The sequence below is a fragment of the Lactuca saligna genome, chromosome 3 (assembly GCF_052625555.1).
Source record: "Lactuca saligna cultivar CGN05327 chromosome 3, ASM5262555v1, whole genome shotgun sequence".
In the NCBI taxonomy this organism is placed as follows: domain Eukaryota; kingdom Viridiplantae; phylum Streptophyta; class Magnoliopsida; order Asterales; family Asteraceae; genus Lactuca; species Lactuca saligna.
In genome coordinates, this window is record NC_136419.1 from 39991793 (window position 1) to 40011830 (window position 20038).

General features: G+C 33.9%; 4 protein-coding genes across 7 annotated transcripts; 2 read left to right on the forward strand and 2 right to left on the reverse strand.

Moving 5' to 3' along the window:
- The first annotated feature begins 485 nt into the window (after nucleotides 1-485).
- LOC145035772 (Zinc finger C-x8-C-x5-C-x3-H type family protein) lies at nucleotides 486-6198 on the forward strand. The gene is given in 12 exon segments (XM_078984279.1): nucleotides 486-834; nucleotides 2249-2359; nucleotides 2467-2497; nucleotides 3820-3949; nucleotides 4027-4083; nucleotides 4179-4276; nucleotides 4370-4441; nucleotides 4512-4596; nucleotides 4599-4779; nucleotides 4858-5042; nucleotides 5167-5301; nucleotides 5986-6198. Coding segments are annotated over 12 exon segments (1317 nt in total). The 5' UTR covers nucleotides 486-698; the 3' UTR covers nucleotides 6082-6198.
- A 145-nt stretch (nucleotides 6199-6343) lies between these two features.
- LOC145035773 (peroxisome biogenesis protein 22-like) lies at nucleotides 6344-8955 on the reverse strand. The gene is made up of 8 exons (XM_078984280.1): nucleotides 8625-8955; nucleotides 8061-8273; nucleotides 7913-7960; nucleotides 7711-7767; nucleotides 7519-7620; nucleotides 7329-7394; nucleotides 7106-7207; nucleotides 6344-6759 (listed from the first exon to the last, which is right to left on the reverse strand). The coding sequence occupies exons 1-8, from the start codon at nucleotides 8715-8717 to the stop codon at nucleotides 6655-6657; spliced, it is 786 nt and encodes a 261-aa protein (XP_078840406.1). The 5' UTR covers nucleotides 8718-8955; the 3' UTR covers nucleotides 6344-6654.
- Nucleotides 8956-9223: 268 nt separating this feature from the next.
- APO1 (APO RNA-binding protein (DUF794)) lies at nucleotides 9224-12324 on the forward strand. 4 transcript variants are annotated; one of them, XM_078984285.1, is made up of 4 exons: nucleotides 9224-9646; nucleotides 10611-10776; nucleotides 10855-11216; nucleotides 11310-12324. In XM_078984285.1, exons 2-4 carry the CDS (start codon nucleotides 10642-10644, stop codon nucleotides 12133-12135), a joined length of 1323 nt encoding a protein of 440 aa, XP_078840411.1. In that variant the 5' UTR covers nucleotides 9224-9646; nucleotides 10611-10641; the 3' UTR covers nucleotides 12136-12324. The 4 variants fall into 4 exon arrangements, with proteins under 4 accessions (XP_078840411.1, XP_078840409.1, XP_078840408.1 ...); XM_078984283.1 differs by having other exon boundaries at nucleotides 9225-9646; nucleotides 10582-10776; nucleotides 10849-11216; XM_078984282.1 differs by having other exon boundaries at nucleotides 9225-9646; nucleotides 10849-11216.
- CYCP2;1 (cyclin p2;1) lies at nucleotides 12225-13249 on the reverse strand. Its single transcript, XM_078984286.1, has 2 exons — nucleotides 12782-13249; nucleotides 12225-12611 (listed from the first exon to the last, which is right to left on the reverse strand). The coding sequence occupies exons 1-2, from the start codon at nucleotides 13180-13182 to the stop codon at nucleotides 12317-12319; spliced, it is 696 nt and encodes a 231-aa protein (XP_078840412.1). The 5' UTR covers nucleotides 13183-13249; the 3' UTR covers nucleotides 12225-12316.
- Nucleotides 13250-20038: the final 6789 nt, after the last annotated feature.

The window sequence follows — 20038 nt, forward strand, 5'->3', positions numbered from 1 at the left end:
TGTGCATATGGATGTGTTCATGTAAACATTTAAATGATAAAAAAGAAGTTATTGATAAAATGTTGCATATTTATGTAATGAATATCATCAATCAAATGAGTTTCTGGACTTAGAAGTTCTGGAAAAGTTGTGAGATAAGTTTAAATGGAAGCAACTATTTTCAATCAAACAAATCAGTCACATTGATTAGTAAGCATGTTTTCTAAATAATTATGGTTAATGACTTAAGAGGGTAATAAGGTTTTCAGTTTGCCCGTATTAGGTCACTAAGGTTTTTTTGTGCGTATTAGACTAATATGGTTGTTATTACCGTTTAGAAATAGTCATTTTTACCCGTTAAAACCGATAAAACCGATAAAAAAACTATTTCTAAACGGTAATAACAACTATATTAGTCTAATACTAATTAAAAAAAAAAAAAAAAAAAAAAAAAAAAAAAAAAAAAAAAATAGCAATTCAGCAAAATTGAAATTTGATATCACAACAATATACAACCCTAGTCTCTCTGCGGGGGTGTTCCTTTGGGATTTTGAGGTCGGAGTCACTGATGAGCATTAGGAGTTTTTCGAGTTTCCATTCGCAGCAGTTCGTCTTTTCCTTTTGCTCTGAATGACATTCATAGCGTCAACGGACCGAGATTGATAAGCATAAATCTCTTAATCTCTCTGCATATATTTAGTTCTGGAATCGAATCGATCATGGTGGGACAGAAGCTGTTAAAAACGAGGATATGCGTACTGTATAGAAAGGGTCAATGCCATCGTCAGAGCTGCTCCTTTGCCCATGGGGATGCCGAGCTGCGTCGCTACAATACTTCTTCGTCCTCCTTCAACGGTACGCATTTTCGCTTTAATTTATCATTAACACCAGTTATGTTTCAATTAGGGCTAGCATACGGTTAGAGAGTGATATCAGGATCTGAGAGTCGTTAAATGTTGCAGGAGGCCACTAGGGTAACGATGACCACTATATATGTGTTTGTGACCACATACCATAGTTGATTAGCGCTAGCATACCCTCTGTCCCTTTCTCTAATTTTAGGTACCATTCTGCGATAATGATAGAATAACATATTCGAGAGAAATGTTCAATAAACGATTAAATTGGTTGATTGCAAATTTGCAATGGTACTCTAATAGTGGATAGATACTATTGCTGCCATTATGATTTATCAATCGTTGTATATTAAATTTCAATTGATAGGGTAAAGAAGGTTCATGGAACTACCAATTCCTGTATGCTTCCCAGTTATGATCATTTGTTAAAGTTTATACATTGATTTTTGAATGGTTTTCGCATCTAATGATCTAACTATTTGCATTTCCGTTTAATATCTAACCTACTTCAGTAGGCCCATGCTTGCATTTTGGTTGTTTCCCAAGTGGCCATTTGATCCTTGATATATCTTAGAGCTTCTACAACTCTCTTTGAGCTCTTTAGGCTGCAGTTCAACTTCTCTTAAATCTAGCTTAAGTCAACAGGTTGCAGCAGATAGATAATGCTTTTATGAGTATATGTATAACAGCAAACTTCCAACTTATCTTTGATTGACTGGAGATATGTCATCAAGTTTTTCTGTTGGGACTCATAACTGTATCAGCAGTGTCTTATCCCATTATCAATTATCAAGACATCATCCAACAGGCATATTATGTTTTCATCAGAAGGGGTTGCTGGTTGGTTTTTCTTATTGCTGCTTATGGTATTATTCTCGGGAACTTCATCTTCATGGGCATTCATTCTATCTTCCATAACTTGCACGTCATCAGATGGATTTTTTCATACATTCAAACACTTTTCTCTTAAGTTCTCACATTCATGGGGATGGAGTCTCTGCTATTTTGTCTTCTTGACTCCTTCACTTCATGAACATCATACAGCCAAGGAGAATATCAGACATATTGTAATATTATATTCATATTGTTCAAGAAGAGAAAATCTATCATCTTCTTATCCGTTCCACGACATGTGAAAGTATTCTCAATATTATACCTCAAAATTAGGATATATTACATATCTACTTCTTTCCGTTTTATATGAGAGGTGTAGTTTCTATGGATTGACCCCTTTGGAAGTCGATTGAAGGTTAGGCACCATAACTTTTCATTATTCTATTAAGATTTGGTTCCATCTAATGGTAAGGTGTATATTTTGCTAATGACTATGGCCCACATGGTTATCTTATTTGCAATGATTAAGAGGATACTCATCTTCAACATACTGGAAATATTCTTTTCATGTTTTGCAGGGAGGCAGGACTACAGAGGTGCGGATTTAAGAGATAAGCTTGGCAGACATCGCTCTCCACCTCATAGAAACTCTCTTGAAAGAGATGCAAGAGACAGATTCCCATCTCAAGGTTAGAACCTACCTCTAGCTTTATATCCAAACTTCTTCAATATCCTCACTTCTTATTTTGTTTGTACAATTTCTTTATTTGTGAAACTAACTTTTGTTATGTTGCAGGACATGGTTCTCCAAGATTTGGGAAAAAGAGGTGTGTTTCTGAAGTTATCTCTCTCTCTCTCTCTCTCTCTCTCTCTCTCTCTCTCTCTCTCTTTGTTTTTGCCCCTTTCTCAATTCTCTTTTTATTTGTTTTTTGTTCTGAAGTTACCTGAATATTTGAGTAGGCTAATATGTTTCTTGGGTTAGACTTATTGTGATACCCATTTTTCACTTTTGGGTGCTTTCGCATGCTTATCTTTTACATCTCTTGTCCACGGATTTATTTATTTATTTTTTCATTTTGAACAATATTTCTATTACATTATAGTTCAAATACATAAATAACTTTGAAAGCTTTTAAAGTAGAATTGCAGAAGCAGAACCCAGTAACCTATAGTACATCAAAAGCTGTTACCGGTCTTTATTTACTTTCTAGATCCTGAGATGCATACATGAATATGAAAGCTTTATGCTTAGTGATTAGTTAAGGTTTCATGCTTGAATACATTTCAAAATACATGTTAATCTTTATAAAACATCATACAATATACTAAAACAATTCAACTTTTAAAATTTGAGATCGCACTGTAAAGTATAAGTAAGCCATACTTTTCCACTTATCCCAGGGTTATACATAGGCAAGACAACCTTTCATTCTATATCACATATGTTGGATATCATAATGGCAACACTTGTATGTAAAAACAGTTTTATACATGCTGTATATCCATTGTAAACTGTATGCATATGCTATATCATCCTATCTTTTTATATATGCATAAACCCATTGTCAAGTACTTTCATAAACATTCTTTCATGCATATAAACATTTATACATAGCACATATACACCATGTAAATCAATAAACACTCACCTTGACTTAACTTCTATCCAGTTCTGATTCAGTAATCATCTTTTTAATCTTAAAAGACTTGTATTATGTTTATAACATGGTTATAGATCCATTTGAGCTTTTACATAGGTTACAAAAGGCTTCGGGGTCATGATATGCCAATTGCTTGCTTGCTTAGTGTAACTGTAAATGTTACACATTTTCTCTTTTGACACCTTAAACTTTCAACAATTACATTCCAGATTTTAAGGCTTATTATTTAAGCTCCTTAACAACATACACTGTCTTTCCTTCTTACCTTGCTCTTTTTTAATGCTTGTCATTTGTAATTCTGGATTTTAAATCATGATCAAGGTTATATTTGAACTTACAGACTTGGGCATATTACATATAAACATGTCAAATTATCCACTTAACTTGAAATGTGATTGTCAGTGCTTATGTTTTATGTTCTTAAATGCAAAGGATACTTATATTTGGTCTTTATAACCTTAATACTTTATTTCATATGTGTTTTCCAGTGAATGGAGTCATAGAAAGAGACATCACTTCGATGGTGAAAGTGAATATTCCGGAAGCTTTAAATTATCAGATGGGGGTGAGCAAGGCAGAGAAACAAAAGCCTCATCTTCAGAAATTAAGGATGATCAGGTTATATTACCAATCTTTTTAGTTTGACTATAAAGGTCAAACCTTTCAGGTGCTTACTTTTCTGTGTTTCCTTCTAGTTGAAGCATGTGCAATCTGAAATAGATATGCTAGAAGATCACAAGGAACAACTGCAGGTGAGTTAATTGGACTACTATTTAATTATTTAATTATTTTTCCTTTTTTCTCAAGTGTTAATTGTATATTTTCTCATCAACATAATGGTGCTTAGATCTATTTGGAAGAAAGGATCCAAGAAGAAGATAGTTTAAATTCCAAAATTAAAGAGCTTGATATGCAATTGTCCATAGAGAAAGAGGAATGTAGAAGGTATTTCATGGATCATAGCCAATCTTTATTATATTTTACTAGGTTACTCCTTTTTTTTTTTGCTTTTTACAAATTCTATTTTTTATATTTCAGAATTTCCTCCAAAATTAGGAAATTTGTGAAGGCAAATCATCGCCACTCAAAGTTACAAGATGAACTGAAAAGGCAAGGATCTGTTTCCATTTTCTTGTATTTCCTTAACTGTTTTTTAACAGGTATTGGAATATGTATATAGATCAGAAGCTCGTCTCGAAAGACTTGGGGATCAGCTTGGTTTTGATGCTAGAGCTGCTGCTAATGAAGAGGATATTAGCATTAATTTAATATATTATTAAGTGATGAAGAGACTTTAGGAAATGTCTTAATGAGCCCCAAATATGATAATAAGCCTACTAAGGGTTCACCAAGAAAGGATGAGATGTTAGTGAAGGATTGCCATTCCCCTAGCAAGAAAAGGATGAGGGTTCACATGGTAGATGATGCTGATGAAAAATCAAAACAAGGTAACATAACATAACATTTATGATTTATGAATTTGTCTTGTGTTTGAAACAGAGTTAAGAAACTGATTTGTTTAACAGGAGAATGGGTTGGTGGTAGAAATATGAGATTTGAAAGTGAAAGGCATTCTAGATGGGACCCGGACCCACATCTTGGTCAAAAGAAAAACAATGAAGTAAGGAATGTTAGGCCTTTTGTTAATAACTATGACAAGCCTACAAGAAGAAAGAACACATTCACCAGCTTTCCCTTGGGAGATAATAAGGTGCCTTTTCCCACTTAAAAAAATATCTTGTATTATAGGATAAATTTATAAATTATAATTCAATTAAAATCATGAAATTTAGCTGTTAGATAGATGTGTATTTATTTTTGAATGAATTGAGCAGTTTAAGGAAGCAAAATCCACTACTAGAATGGCAACAACTTTTGTGGATGAAGAGAATGAGGGAGAGTTGCCACTTCCAGCTCCACCTCCTCTTCCTCTTCCAATTGGACAGAAACAGATTGCTTACTTACAACAGGTCAGATAAGTAGTTATCTTCATTTTGCTTTTAATTTCTTAAGAATTGCTACATTACCTTTATGCATAAATTAGAACAAGTGTGCTTGACTATCAGTCATCATCAAAGTACCACTGAAACAGCTTAAGATTTAGATTTCTGAATTATATAATTTTACTTAAAAAGCTCCTCTGTAGTACTTGCCATTTGCCAACTTCATAAGAAACTATGAGTTGAGAGTTTGGCATAAAATGGAAGCTGTTTTAAAAAAATTCTTTGCTTTCTAGTAGTATTTTCCTTATTTATTTTGACTTTGAATATCAAAAGCCATTCCTTTTAATTTAACTGAAAATCTACCTTTTGATGTAATTTCTTGTTTTCCTTTGGAGTTGAATATGTTCATGTCAAGTTTGGTATTGAAAAAAGTTTGTTTGATATTCAAGGTCAAAATTAAGACTACTAATAGAGAGTTGACATAACATATAGATAATACTGTATCTACCCAACTAAAATTGCAAAGCTTTATTCATTTTCAGATAGAGATTAGATTCTCCATTATTGAAGGGGGTATTTTAGACATTTGACAAATAATGAAAACAGTTTTGCCAAGACCATGATTGGATGTAGGAGGTTATTATAGTGGGGATTTAGCATGATGGCTTTCATGTGAGATTTATTTTTTGATTTTGGATTTTGGTTTTGCAGTACAAGGAGGGAAAAGATGATGATGAGAATAATGTGGATGTGGTTGATGATGTTGATGTTGATGACGATGAGATGCTGGATGTGGATATTGTTTGACTACTCTTAGTTATTCATGGATTTGTAACTGTAAGAAACATGTGATTATGATTATGAGGATTGATGATGATGTTCCAAAGTTTTGTAAATACTACTTTAAGTTTTGCATTGCACTTTTAGGCCTTGGATCACTGCTTTTGAATGTTTGTATGTTTTTGGTTTAAAAATTAAATATATATATCATATAATTAGGGATCAAGGTTACCAAACCATAACTCTTTTCTATAAATGTGTGTTATCATTTACTCATACAGACGCTTGATGAAAAAAAAACATGCAAAGCTTATTAAGGTGGTGTAATAACATCAATAGTAATTCACATGTTCTTTCTTACAAAACAATCTAAAAGCCTGAAAAAACAGGGTCATTGTAGTACTAGCTCGTGTGTTTTTTTTTTGTCTAATAAAAACTACACAAGGAATCAAGAACCACTGTCTTACATAAACTACCACCACATCTAATCCACAACCATCAAGCTTTTGAATCTCTTCATAAGGCATGAGTATGATGCAAACAAGAGAAGAAAGTAGAAAGAGCTCTGCTTAACATTGACTTCTTTTTTCTTCCCAATAGTCAAACACCACCAAAAAACTGTTCCAATGATGAAGAGTTGAAGACATTTGATGATGAAGTTTGTTGGCTTTTTGTCGAAATGTGAACCTGCTGTCTGATGAACCTCTGTAATCATTTCAAGGAAAAATAACAACAAATGCATTAGTTATAAGGGCTTGTTTCTTTTTGACTTAATGGATTGGCTAAGCTTATTTATGGCTTATTTTTATAAGCTCATATTTACTGACTTATTTTTCATGAGTTCGGCTTATTTTCTTAGTGTAAGTGATAATAAGCTCAAAAATTGAAAAATAAGTTTGAAAAAATGAGCTTATAAAAAATGAGCTCGAAAAATAAGCTTAGCCAAACACCCCCTAAAGAATTGATGATATGACTTGGATTTGCAGTAGTATTGCCATCATTGAAGGGTATTCTAGACATTTAACTAATAAGCCAAGGTAAACATATTTACCGCTAACTGAGAAGTAATTTCTGGATTTGAGTCTATATGCCAGTCTGGCTCCAGCTGTCGAACAAAAGACATACGCCCATTCTCTGTACTACAAAATAACACCTGCCATTACAACATATCATCACACAACTAATTATTAACACATATACAATAAAGTTGACATTTTTATTAACTCGATCCACAAATTATAACATATAAACAATAAATGTCTTACACTCATTACCTTTTCTTTCACCAGGCCACCGGTTGTAAAAACCCCAGCATTTTCCAATGATGTTAAAACCCTTTTCTGTATACACAAAAAGTATTAAATTCATCAACATCTATTCTATAATGCTTTAATATCTGCTTAAACTAGACCTTAATATATAGATTATAGTAATCGGATAATACCCAAAAAGGGAAATACTTACTTCGCTTTCATCATCAAGAACTCTTTCCATGAGATAAAGATCAGAATACTTTGTGATCTCTGACAATACTTCCAATACAGATAATCTCACTGTTGCTTGATTCTATAGAAACAAAATCAAAATTATTGTCATGTTAATCATTATCAAGATTTTAATGTGTAAAAAAGACAATGACATGAAAGTGTCACATACTTGAAGCTCTTCGGGAGTGTTTTCTTCCAGTATAACCCCAAGCAACCTGCATGTTACCTGCACCAAAATCAACAATATAACAAAAACCATTATGTAAATGAGTAAAATTATATAGCATCATGCATTTATTTAATCATCATTACTAGTTTATTTGTATTTCCTTAAGAGTATTTTAGATATTTCACAAATTAAACAAACATACCTTCCTTCCATCACTTAATCTTTGCCTGACTATTTGTCCCAAAGTAGCCTGCAGCAATAAATCAAACAATTTGTAAGTAAAAAGCCAAACAATACATAGTTGAATGAGAAGATTTTTGTAAAGAATGTCTGTTGAGATTGCAATTTACATTTGCAGGCTGAAAAAACTCATCCGTAGCATTTTGTGTTCTTGAATCTTGGGAAGATGAACTAACACCAGAAGGTAACGAATTTTCATTGCTATGTGAGGGGGATTGTCGTTTAGGTTGTCTTCTTTGAGATCCATTAGGCGACCTTAATGCTCTCCATGTAAAAATTACTGCAACAGCAAGTCCTGCTATAGCCCAAAAAGATCGCACATCCTGAACACCGGGATCTTGTTAATCATTCCGATCAATTATTCGTAACAATGACAATGGAGAAGAAAGTAATTTTGGCATGAGATTTTGTCAGATAATGAAACATCAACCAATTTAATATTCCCAATTGAAAGGTACGGCAGTTTACGGCTAGAGTACAACCAGGACAGCGGACAGCTGACATTACTCTTAGATATACCCTAATTTTAAGGTTTTCCACCTTCACAAACATATATTTATTCAATGAAATTAACCTCAACAACAGCTGCAGATCAATTTTAACAAAAGTATCGACTGTTGAAACAACTCATAAATTTCTGAAAGGTGGTAGAATAATGAATTAGATGTTTGAACCTGGATGTTTAAGATTTTTGAAACCTTGGTGGATAGATAAACCCCAATTCTCTTAATCAGCTGTAACAAATTTTGCTTTGAGTAATCAGCCATGGCTCTAGGGATAACAATTTAATGACTTTGGGCTATCACCCGGAAGAAGAAAATTGGTGAGCTGTTATGGGGTTTTTTAGCGTTGCGGATAGAGATCCAGGTAAGGAGGGGATTTGATCGATGAATTTGGTACGCAGTCGTTGGTGAGAAGTATGATGGATAATGTGAACGAATATCAATAGAACATCGGAAGGAAGAAATGGGAGTCAAAATTGGAACCTATGGTTAGCGCTTTTCGAATAAAAAATATTTTTGATTGTTTATAAATATATATGGATATGGATGTTCACAAATTTTACCATATATTTATGAAAACAACTAAAAATTTTTACGGTTTACAAAAATGACCATTCAATCATAATTATTATTTGCTTCAACAACCATAATTATTTTTATTTATAAGAAAAAGAGGCTTAAATAAATGATTTTATAATGTGAGGACTTTATATGCCAATTTCATATAGTACAAGGGTTTTCTTTATATAAATAAAGCACAATATGAGGGCCTCCTTGTCACTAGACACTAGATATTTTCCGACTTCTTTTTCCGGACCTGAAAATCATAACTCGTAGTTTCCCCGGCGGCGCGTTTCCGTTCTTCTAGCAGCTCCTCCCCCTAAATCCCCATCCTGCCACCGGCCACCGTAATGCCTCATAATAAGAGCCAGCTCTGATTCACTTCCTCATACTCGCGCCTCCATCAAACACACACCTAACTTCACTTCCTCATCCCTCCGGTCTCCTCCCACCTCCAACCGACTCCAGCGCGGCCGTGTTTCTTTCTTGTTTGCCCCAACTCAGCGCTGCCTTCCATCCTCCGACGTCGTCTCCCTGTCCGACCACGCACATCACCGGCACACGGTACCAAACCGTCGCCGTCTCCTTCTCTGCCGTCGCACAGCGCCACTCTTTCCAGCTTTGTGAAATCTGTAAGAAATTCTAAAAATCATGTATATATTTTTTTATGATTTCTTGCTGAGATGATTTTCTTGATGAAATCTTGTTGAAACCTTGCTGAAATCTGATTTTTTTTTTCGTTGAAATTATGTTAAAATCTTTCTGAAAATCAATTTTGTGGCCTTCTTATGCTGAATGTCGATTTTTGCTTGGTATGTTGTTGAAATGCTTGAAATTTTACTGAAAATAGTTCAGAAGGATTCCTCTTGTGATATTGATTCATGGCTTAACAAGTGATTCTGCTTCCACTGTATCTATTTAACTTTGGCTTATGAAATTCTGTGTTTGAACAAAGAAATAGCTACTGTAATAATTTGTCAAACTTTTGATTAATGTAGAGTAGCAATTAATTCAAAAGAAAATAGTTCAGAAGGTTTATCATTTAGCACCATCATTCAGATGTCTAACCAAACAACATGTTTTCATTCAGATGCATATTTTGCAGAGCCTGTGCAATGATTCAGATATGAATCATTCAGATTCTACCAAAAAGCCCTAACTCAAAAACACTCCTAATTTTTAATAAACGTTTTCTTAACATAAGATTTTGCTGCTGTCTATTTGTTCTTTGTGCGATTATGTGATTCGCTGTATTGTTCCTTAATCTCAAAATATTTAAGCACATTGTTTCCATATATTTAGGTAAAAAGCAGAACAAGAAGCTGAACTTTCATCATCATTGTGAACCCTAGTAATTTCCTTATGTGAAAATTAATATAGATATATTAAATTCAATTAGCATCTTGTTTTCCAGAATTCTGAAGTTGAAAAGTATCCGTTTTTGTTACAATTATCAATCCAAATAACATTTTTCTTCGATTTGTTGTCAGAAATTTATAGTTTCTCAGTGTTTGTAGATGTTTTCCTTTATACACCACTCTCATCATTACATTCTTTTACATGGAAGAGTTTTCAGTTTCTTCCTTTCTAATACAGTGAAGCTTCCAACAGTGGACTATTGAAGAACATGGATACTGTTCTACACTTAGGTGGCCTATCTCCAACTATACTTGGATCATTTTCCACACCTAAACACCATATTGCATATAACCTTCATACTAATGACAGAATTTCATCCCTCTTCTTTGAAAAATGCCACCAGGTAACCTAACCATTGCAATCAATTTACTTCTTCTAAATTCATCTCGAATCTTCATTTCTCTTATTTCTCTAGTTTCAGCGCACACATAAACTACATTGGGGAAAAAAATCAAGAACCTCCATTGTTGCTTGTTTCCCCCCTGTTCGTGATACTCGGAGAAACAAGAAACGGTTAACCCACCCTCAAAATACGGATCTTCCTCCTGTATTACCTAAGCAAAAGAAGAAACCATTTCCAATTCCACTAAAGAAGATCTTAGAAACTTCAAGAGCCAACAAAAAGCTAGCAGAAAAAGGAATAGAAAAGCTCCTTGAGCCTCCGAAGAACGGGCTTCTTGTTCCTGATCTTGTTCCTGTTGCTTATGAAGTTCTTGATGCTTGGAAGATCTTGATCAAAGGTCTTTCACAGCTTCTCCATGTCATTCCTGTTCATGCTTGCAGGTTTGTCTTGTCATACTCATACACCTTTTCATTCATTCTCTTATCTTTTAGCTTTTTCAAAATTTGATTCCACTTACAGTTGTTGTTATGCAGTGAATGCGGGGAGGTTCACGTGGGTCCCACAGGCCATGAAATTCAGACTTGCCATGGTCCAAACAGTGCAAACCGAAGAAGCTTCCATTTATGGGTAAAAGGGTCAATAAATGACATTCTTCTCCCTATCGAATCATACCATCAATTCGATCCATACGGAACCCGAATCAAACACGAAACACGATTCGACTACGATAGAATCCCGGCGATCGTCGAGCTCTGCATCCAAGCCGGTGTCGAATTACCAGAATACCCTTCACGCCGAAGAACCCAACCCATCCGAATGTTGGGCAAAAAAGTAATCGACCGCGGTGGAACCATCGAACCACCCAAAACGCCACCGCATTCCGAGGTTTTGGAACTCGACACGCACCGTGCTCTCGAGCGATTCCCGTGTCCGGCGGAATCAGACGTGGTCGGAATCGCACATTCCACACTTAACGCGTATGAGAAAGTGAGATGGGGTGTGGGGAAGCTTATGAGGAAATACAGTGTGAAGGCGTGTGGGTATTGCTCGGAGGTCCATATGGGCCCGTGGGGCCATAACGCGAAGCTTTGCGGGGAGTTTAAGCATCAATGGAGAGACGGGAAACACGGGTGGCAGGATGCCACGGTGGACGAGGTTTTCCCGCCAAATTACGTGTGGCATGTTCGGGATTTGAAGGGCCCGCCGTTGAAGAGCTTGTTGAAGCGGTTTTATGGGAAGGCTCCGGTGGTGGTTGAGATGTGTGTGCAGGCGGGGGCGGTGGTCCCACGTAAGTACAGGCCGATGATGAGGCTCGATATCGTGGTCCCGGATAACGAGGAGGCTCGGTTAGTTGCTTAAACAATGACAATAGTTGAAGTGTTATTGTTGTTTGTGTAGAATTGAAGTGGTTGTTTGTAGCTTTATATAAAACATTACGAAAGATCGCATACAACAAAACTCAAATTTGGATATATGTAAATATGTGATTCCCATTTACAATATTAATCGGGGATAAAAATGTAAATATAAATCTAAATTTTTAGGTAAGGCAACCGTTTGAGAGAGGTGAAGAGAAACTTTCCATGTCTTCTTCTATCGGAATTTCAGCAATGTCTTCAATGGTGTTTGTTGTATGAATTCCTCTTTCAATCTTGAGTGTCGTAGTTCCATTCCATAGTATCATTTCCCTTTCCAAATGGAGACAATAACTCTCAAAGACACGAGAGGTGACTGTGAGCTCAAAATCTAACATGAAAAGGAACTCCACTTCAAGTCTGTTTAACTCGGCATTCGTCACACCCCCAACTCGAGCATAAAATGCGTTGTTGTAATGTCTGTTTTCATGCATTAAATCAAATTAATTATTAAAATTATCTTGTATAAGATCATTAAAAATACAAGAGTTAATAATAATGAATAAAAACGTTACTAATAAATAAAATTAATTAAAATATTTTAATAAAATAATAATGTGTAAATTAGGGAGAGAGAAATGAAGACATACACGTCATCCAGAATCTTAGCAGCCACCATTATACTTGTAACAAGCAGTCTATGAACATTTAGCCGCACCACTAGCGAACCGGGATGTCTGTGAACCAACCGGTCTATATAAACGTACCCCACCACGAAACAAGCCGGGCTACAGTTTGTGTACTTGTATATCCGGTCTAGATACTTGGCTATCGTGATTGCCGGCGGTCTAACGCCGTGAAACGCCTCCAAGTTTTTCCCCAGCCGTGCAGGTGCTCCGCCGCCGCTGCTTAAACTCAATACCTCATCCCGGTTCACTAGTCTTTCGAGAACAACAGATAAGATCGACAACACTCTTGGGGTCGCCGGATCCTGTTCGGTCTGCTCCGGCAGCCGGTTCTGGCCATTATCGGTGACGGAGATGGCTAACATGTATGAGGCGGTTGTGGGGTTGGCTGGGGAGAAGGGTGAGAATTTTATTGGATGGGAAATTTGGTCCTATGCATGTCTATCTATTCCTATTGGCCTCATGAAAATTTTACACTAATACCCCCGGACTATATCCATGTTGAATTTGGAGCCGTAATATATTTTGCTTATGATTCTTTCTCCTTTAACAGGTTCCAAAGTTATATAACGGATTCATAAAGGGTAAAATCGACATTTTGAGTCTGTTAGATTATAGTTCCAACAATACGACCAATGAGTATGTAGAATAATAAAATGTTAAGAGAAAAAAAAAAATCAAATGATCAAGAATAAATGTGAATTATTTAATTTGATTTGGTGATTTAACACCGGATTTATAGTGGGAAACCCAATCTCAGGAAAAACCCCACTTGAAGAACACTAAATGTTAATCTCTTTAATTTAAAGGTTACAATCGCTAATGAATAAAACCGAAAAAGAGATGATAATAAAATATAGAGTAAATTACATGAATCGTCTCTTGTACAACTCACAAAATGCACGTTCTGTTTCTATTTTCAAAAATTCGAATCTATCACTCGTTTGACTAAAAGTTGCATGTTGATCCCTCATTGGTTTAAATTGCATGTTTCATTCCTTACAAGATAAATGACTATAATGTCTTTTTCAATTTATGCTCACTTTTTTTTTATATTTCTGATTATATGTGATTATTAAATTTTTTTAATTAAATTTAATATATATTTCTCTTTTGCATTACTAGAGAAAACTTAAACACCATCAACGGAAAAATGAAGCACCATCGGAAACCCTCTTGACTCCCACCACTGACCACCACCACAGTTCCTTTTATTTGTTCACGTCCGACGAGTAGCATCTCCGTCGGAGATGTGGTACGCTGTCGGAAAAAACATCACTACTGTCGGTTTTCTCCCTCTCACTTTATCTTCTCCTGAAACCCTGGAGCATTCATTGCCATCTGTTTCCTCAATCATCTTCCCAAACAGAGCAGAGAAACATAAAACACACAAATAAATACCTTATGTGTTTCTGCTGATACGATATATATATATATATATATATATATATATATATATATATATATATATATATAGAGAGAGAGAGAGAGAGAGAGAGAGAGAGAGCAAACGAGAGGTCACCATCACCACCTGTGCGCTAGGGTTCATGATGGATTTCACTTTGGGGCTTTCAGATCGAGCATCACCACCACCAGGAATCGAAGGTGGTGAGACGAGTTTGGAATATGCAAATCCGATGGTGGTGATGCATCAGAACCTGCATTGAGCGACAGTGATGCGTTGGAGCAAAGTCACATCATCTCGATCTTCTTTTGTAATGAGAGAACCCATCACCAGAAAGATATGGAAAACACATCTCATTTCTTTTATTATTCTCTCTAATCCTTCAAGAATTTGTTGAGATCTGCAAATCTAAAACTGTTTTTGAAGTTCACGAAGTTGAAGTTGAAAACTTTCTTGCAGTTAAAAGTTGAAATCGTTGCACTTTTGAAGAACTATGATGGCAAAGATAGAATTGTCGGAGAAGCATAAGGGGTTATCGATTTTGATATGGGTGGAGTTCGAAGACATGGGGGGAGGGAGACGAAGTGCTTAGAGCAACTCCAACCATGACCCTCCAAAATCTTTAAAATGGTGTTGCTTCAACACAAAAATACAGGTTCTATTCCAATCTTACTTTAAAATTTTATATCAAAAACATATATCATATATTTTATTAATAAAATACTATTTTTCCTAAAAAGTAATGAGTTTACACCCACAAGTTCTTCATAGAATTAATATTTTATTAATATCATTAAAATCATGGATGAATAGTAGCCCACTATATTTGTGTGTTACTGTAGCATAATATAAGAATACCGGCCAAAATAACGGACTATCGGAGCAATTTAACCCTGCAAAACAGAAAAATGCATGACGGTTGGAGAAGCTCTTAGGGAGTTAGGGTTTATAGCATTTTTTTTATTAAAGATAATTTTTTTTATTATAATAAACAAATCAATAAATAAATAACAAATAAATTTAAAAAAATTATCCTTTTATGTCTGGAGGGATGCAACGTGTAACTTTTAACAAAACAAAGAATGGTTCAAATTAATTTTTAAAAATAAAGACTGAACGCGTATTTTTAAACTTACACGACAAACGATTCATGTAATTTACTCTAAAATATACTATCTAACTCCCCTCCCCTTTATATAGGAGAATAAATGCTACTCCTAATATTACTCTAAAACATAGATATAGATAACCCAAGTAAAAAATGTCTCCTTAGGGAACAAGGAAAAATGACAGCTATCAAGTTTGATTTTGGAGCATATTCAACAATTTTTAATCTTGAAATACCAACAATCTATTTTAAAACATATCTGGAAAATTATTCTAATTTGTTAATAAAAGAAAGTTCAAATGTCATTGTTTATTAATTATGAGTTTTAAGATATTCATGTTATTACATAATTTCTTTAGCAAGATGGACAATCCACCTTCGTAAATCTTACAATTTTGGGCCTTATCGATTTTAGGGATGACAACGGAGCGGGTTTGGGACGAGTTTTGATAATCCCGCCCCCGTCCTCGAATATGAAAATCGATCCCATCACCGACCCGATTCTCAACGGGTACCCATTTACCAAACACTATCGGGTCTGCGGGTATCCCAACGGGGTAATGGGGATCCCTGTTTAACATTCAAATTAAGAATAATTTTGATGCAATGAGAATACAAAACCATTAGACTTAGTGATGCAAGAATAAATTCATATCCAAAATAATTTTGATAATTTACAAAACGATTAAGAGTAGACATATTTGTTCTGATACATAAGTGGTTACTAGTGGCAAAAAAAAAAAAAAAAAACAGTAAATACACTAGCATTCATAAACCATAATATCACTGTTACTTTAAGTACTATGAATAAAGAAAATGTAAAAACACTAGCACTACAAATAAACAGGAAGTTATCTCAAAAAATTTATATATATATATATATATATATATATATATATATATATATATATATATATATATATATATATATATATGAATGGTTTCAAGTAATGGGTTTCGGTTTCGGTTTCGGTTTTGGTTCGGGTAATCGGGACGGGTATTTTGTTTACCATCCACATAACCAAACCCGCGAAAATTTTCTAAAAGCATACCAAACCCGATCCCGACCCGCTTAACCAACCCCAGACCCGACCCTAATATGTTGGTTTTCGGTTTTTACCATCGGATTCGGTTTCTTTTGCCATCCCTAATCAATTTAATTATCTATGTTAAAATCAACATACTTGTCACAAGTTGAAACATTTATTGGGAACTTTCGGACATTCAGTTAGTAGCCAAACTATTCCCTAAACTCCATTAGCAATCCAAGTTTATCTTGCTTTAAACTGCTATAGAAAAGAATACAACAATATTATCTTAGTTCATACGTATGGGTAAGTAAAAGATAGGATGATCGCCAGCACCTACGATAAAGTGGGGATATAGAGAACAATTACATTCACTATGTTTCTAATTTTGGAACTGTATATTAAAAATATTAGAACTACAAAACTATAAATTTTTTATACAAATAATCCAACTTTTAAATATTGTTATATAAATCAATAAACTTCATTAGCGCGCTATAATTTTTAAGTCAAAGCTATTCAAAACAAGTAGTAGTGATGAAATGAAAATATGTGGTTACTAATTGAAATCTGCCTTCAACCAAGACAAATTAGGTACCTAACCGAGACAAACGAAAATATTATGGGTCAAATCTGTAGTATAGACAGAGTCTAGGGGCTCTAAGTAATGTTCTCTTTTCGGGTAATGCTTAGTTGTTTGCTTGACACGTGGCACTCAGAGAAAGGCTGAAAAACATGGGCCTATATGGATTTCTGTGGATAATGAGGTAATTGTTTGTTTGGTGTTTCATGTTCGGTATCTTTCATTTATCAACAAAGAAAAAGTAACACATCCACACTCAGGGCGGATTAGGCGGGGGAGGATAGGAACTTGTTTCTTTTTCTCTCTTTTCTTTTTGGTTTTAATGTTAATTTTATGTTTCATGTTAAAAGAATTTATTGGCTTATGCTTATGCCATATCAATTATATGAAAATGTATTTTAAAAATTATTTAATTAGTTTATAAGCCATCAAAACACAATAAACTGATAAATAGATAGAAGCCTATTAAGTGCAATCTAAGCATTCAAATTAGTTGTTTTTTTTTTTTTTTTTTTTTTTTGATTTTAACAATATCAAATTATAATAACTTAATAAGTAGCTTCTATAAGCCATAAATATTACATCATTTTTTGAGAAATATTGTCTCTATAAATTTTGAAGAAAAAAACTATTCTTAAGCGTTTTTGTAGTTAATTTGTATTGTAATATGAAATATTTTTGTTTTGATTGTATCCTTTTAAGTAAGGCCTAATAAATTAGAATATATATATATATATATATATATATATATATATATATATATATATATATATATATATATATATATATATATATATATATATATATATATATATATATATATATATGGAAAACTGAATATAACCTTAAGGGCATATAAGCTTAAGTACTCAAACTCACTATATTACGTTGTTTTGTTTCATATATATAAATTTTAATTGTCTAATATTCTTATAATTCAACTTCTAACTTGATTTACTTCCATGATTTTCATAAATTTCACATTTATCTTCCTCGTAATTTTCATTTTCAATTATAATATATATAGCCTAATAGGTGTTCGGTAAAAATATATGATTTAAGAGAAAGATAATAGTGAAATTTTGAAAATCTTGAAATTAAATGAAGTTAAGAATTAAAGTTTAAAAACTTTATAATGAATATATCAAATAAAACGATGTATTACGGTGTGTTTGGGTACCTAAACATATATACTCTTAAGGGTATATATATATATATATATATATATATATATATATATATATATGTATTGAACCGGCAAATAGATAGATGGTAACTCGACCCGATGGATCAGGAATGCCTGGCGGGCCATTAAGGGGGGCACCACTCACCACTAAAGGAAACGAAGAATCGAGCCCACGTCAATCAAAGGAAAATCCCCCAAATGTGCTTAGCGAGCACTTGTAATTTTGTTTGTCATAACGAAAGTATAATTAAATTCTTGAATTTAATAATTCCGGATTTACTAAAATAGACGTACTTCATTTGAATACATTGTCTTCTAAAAAGTTAATGGTGTTAATGCATTTGATGTATGTAATGCATAACGGATGATAATGAGCCGTGCTGGATTCCTTGAGTTGATGACGTGTTTAATTATGGATATAAATCTTTAATCTAACACAACTTTTTAAACAAATGGGTTGGGAGCATATTGATCATTTATTTTTTTCCAACCTAAATCAACATGTTGACCCATGTTCACTCGTATGAATCACAAAATCCAAATAAAAGAATAAAAATGATTACATAAAATTTAAATAAGTTTTTTAAACTATTCCTATTATAATAGTACACTATACCATTAATAAGACTTAAACTCTCGACTTTTTGTACAAATATAATATTTTCACTTTCGGTACCGTAAGGATATATACCTTTTATTTTATAAACCAAAATAATTGATGAGAGTTATAAAATAATCCTATAAATACAAATCCATCATTCAAATAAGACAAAAAATGTGTAACTTTTAATTTGGGAAAAATGGAAAAAGGGAATGCACAAGTCAATTAGACTTAAAGGGTGTTTGGAATTGTTTATTTAAGGTACATTTTAGCATAATATCTCGGCCTATACAAAATGTGTTTATGCTTGTCACATACAACTCAACAACATTCCATAAATTTTCACAGACATCACTCAACATATCCTCTCTCTCCTTTTATAGATGTATAAAACACTAAGAGCTTAAACAAGTTGTTGACAAAATAGAGAACGATTGAGTTTGTTTAAATAATGATTATCATAATATTATGAGACAACTTCAACTAATCTATAAAATTAAAGTTAAATTTAGTTATGTATGTATGTGTGTGTTAGGTGCATAAATTGCACCTTTTCATAAGCTAATTTCATGTTTATTTATAGCATTGCATTGCATTTTTAGTGTAATATTCATTCATTTTGCATTTAAGGACATTATCGAGGATCTATTGATATTTCACCATTTTTGTGGATGTTTCAGGAGGGTGATTTGAAGATTGGAGCATACTTAGGATGGTCAAGGGAACCTCTCGGTGAAATTTCAGAGTAAAATTGAAGAAATGAAGAAAAATGGAGATTAGCTATCTTACAGTTCATTACACGACCCGCGCTTTGGCAAGGCATACGTTACACGACCGTGTTTTGGAAGCTTTTCAACACATCGGGATCATTACACGACCGTGTAATGTAACGCCCGCAGATCCGGGGTAGTCAATTTAGAGGCAATAGGGGTCGAAAATGACTTTTCGACAAAAGATTATTTAGAATAAATAATAATAACCAAGTTGTAGAATATGTCACAAGGTTTCCGTACATATAAAGAACGCCGAAATCCGAGTTATAACGAAGAAGTTATGGCCCGTCGAAGTTTCGCGACGGAACCGGCACGGCACCAGGAAGCGTAAATAGTGAATTTATGATGGAGGACTTTTTAGCCTTAGTGATCTAAACAAAAGTCGTAGCATATGTTAAACCGAGAAAATCCATAAAAAGAACGCCCAAATCTGACTTCGTATGAAGAAGTTATGATTTTTCTAAGATTCGGCTTAGCAGTGTACAACCCGAAACTCGAATTTTAGTTCGAGCGGTTTTTGGCTTACGTGACCTAAAT

What these genes read in the sequence shown, in the direction of transcription:
- LOC145035773 (XM_078984280.1), bottom strand. Translation starts at nt 8,717, where the DNA reads ATGGCTGATTACTCAAAGCAAAATTTGTTACAGCTGATTAAGAGAATT. An exon ending in TTCTTGATGATGAAAGCGAA is followed by an intron (nt 7,395 to 7,518) that starts GTAAGTATTTCC and finishes TTGTGTATACAG; the next exon opens with AAAAGGGTTTTAACATCATT. An exon ending in AAATTACTTCTCAGTTAGCG is followed by an intron (nt 6,760 to 7,105) that starts GTAAATATGTTT and finishes AAATGATTACAG; the next exon opens with AGGTTCATCAGACAGCAGGT.
- APO1 (XM_078984283.1), top strand. Translation starts at nt 10,642, where the DNA reads ATGGATACTGTTCTACACTTAGGTGGCCTATCTCCAACTATACTTGGA. An exon ending in TCTTTGAAAAATGCCACCAG is followed by an intron (nt 10,777 to 10,848) that starts GTAACCTAACCA and finishes TTATTTCTCTAG; the next exon opens with TTTCAGCGCACACATAAACT. An exon ending in ATTCCTGTTCATGCTTGCAG is followed by an intron (nt 11,217 to 11,309) that starts GTTTGTCTTGTC and finishes GTTGTTATGCAG; the next exon opens with TGAATGCGGGGAGGTTCACG.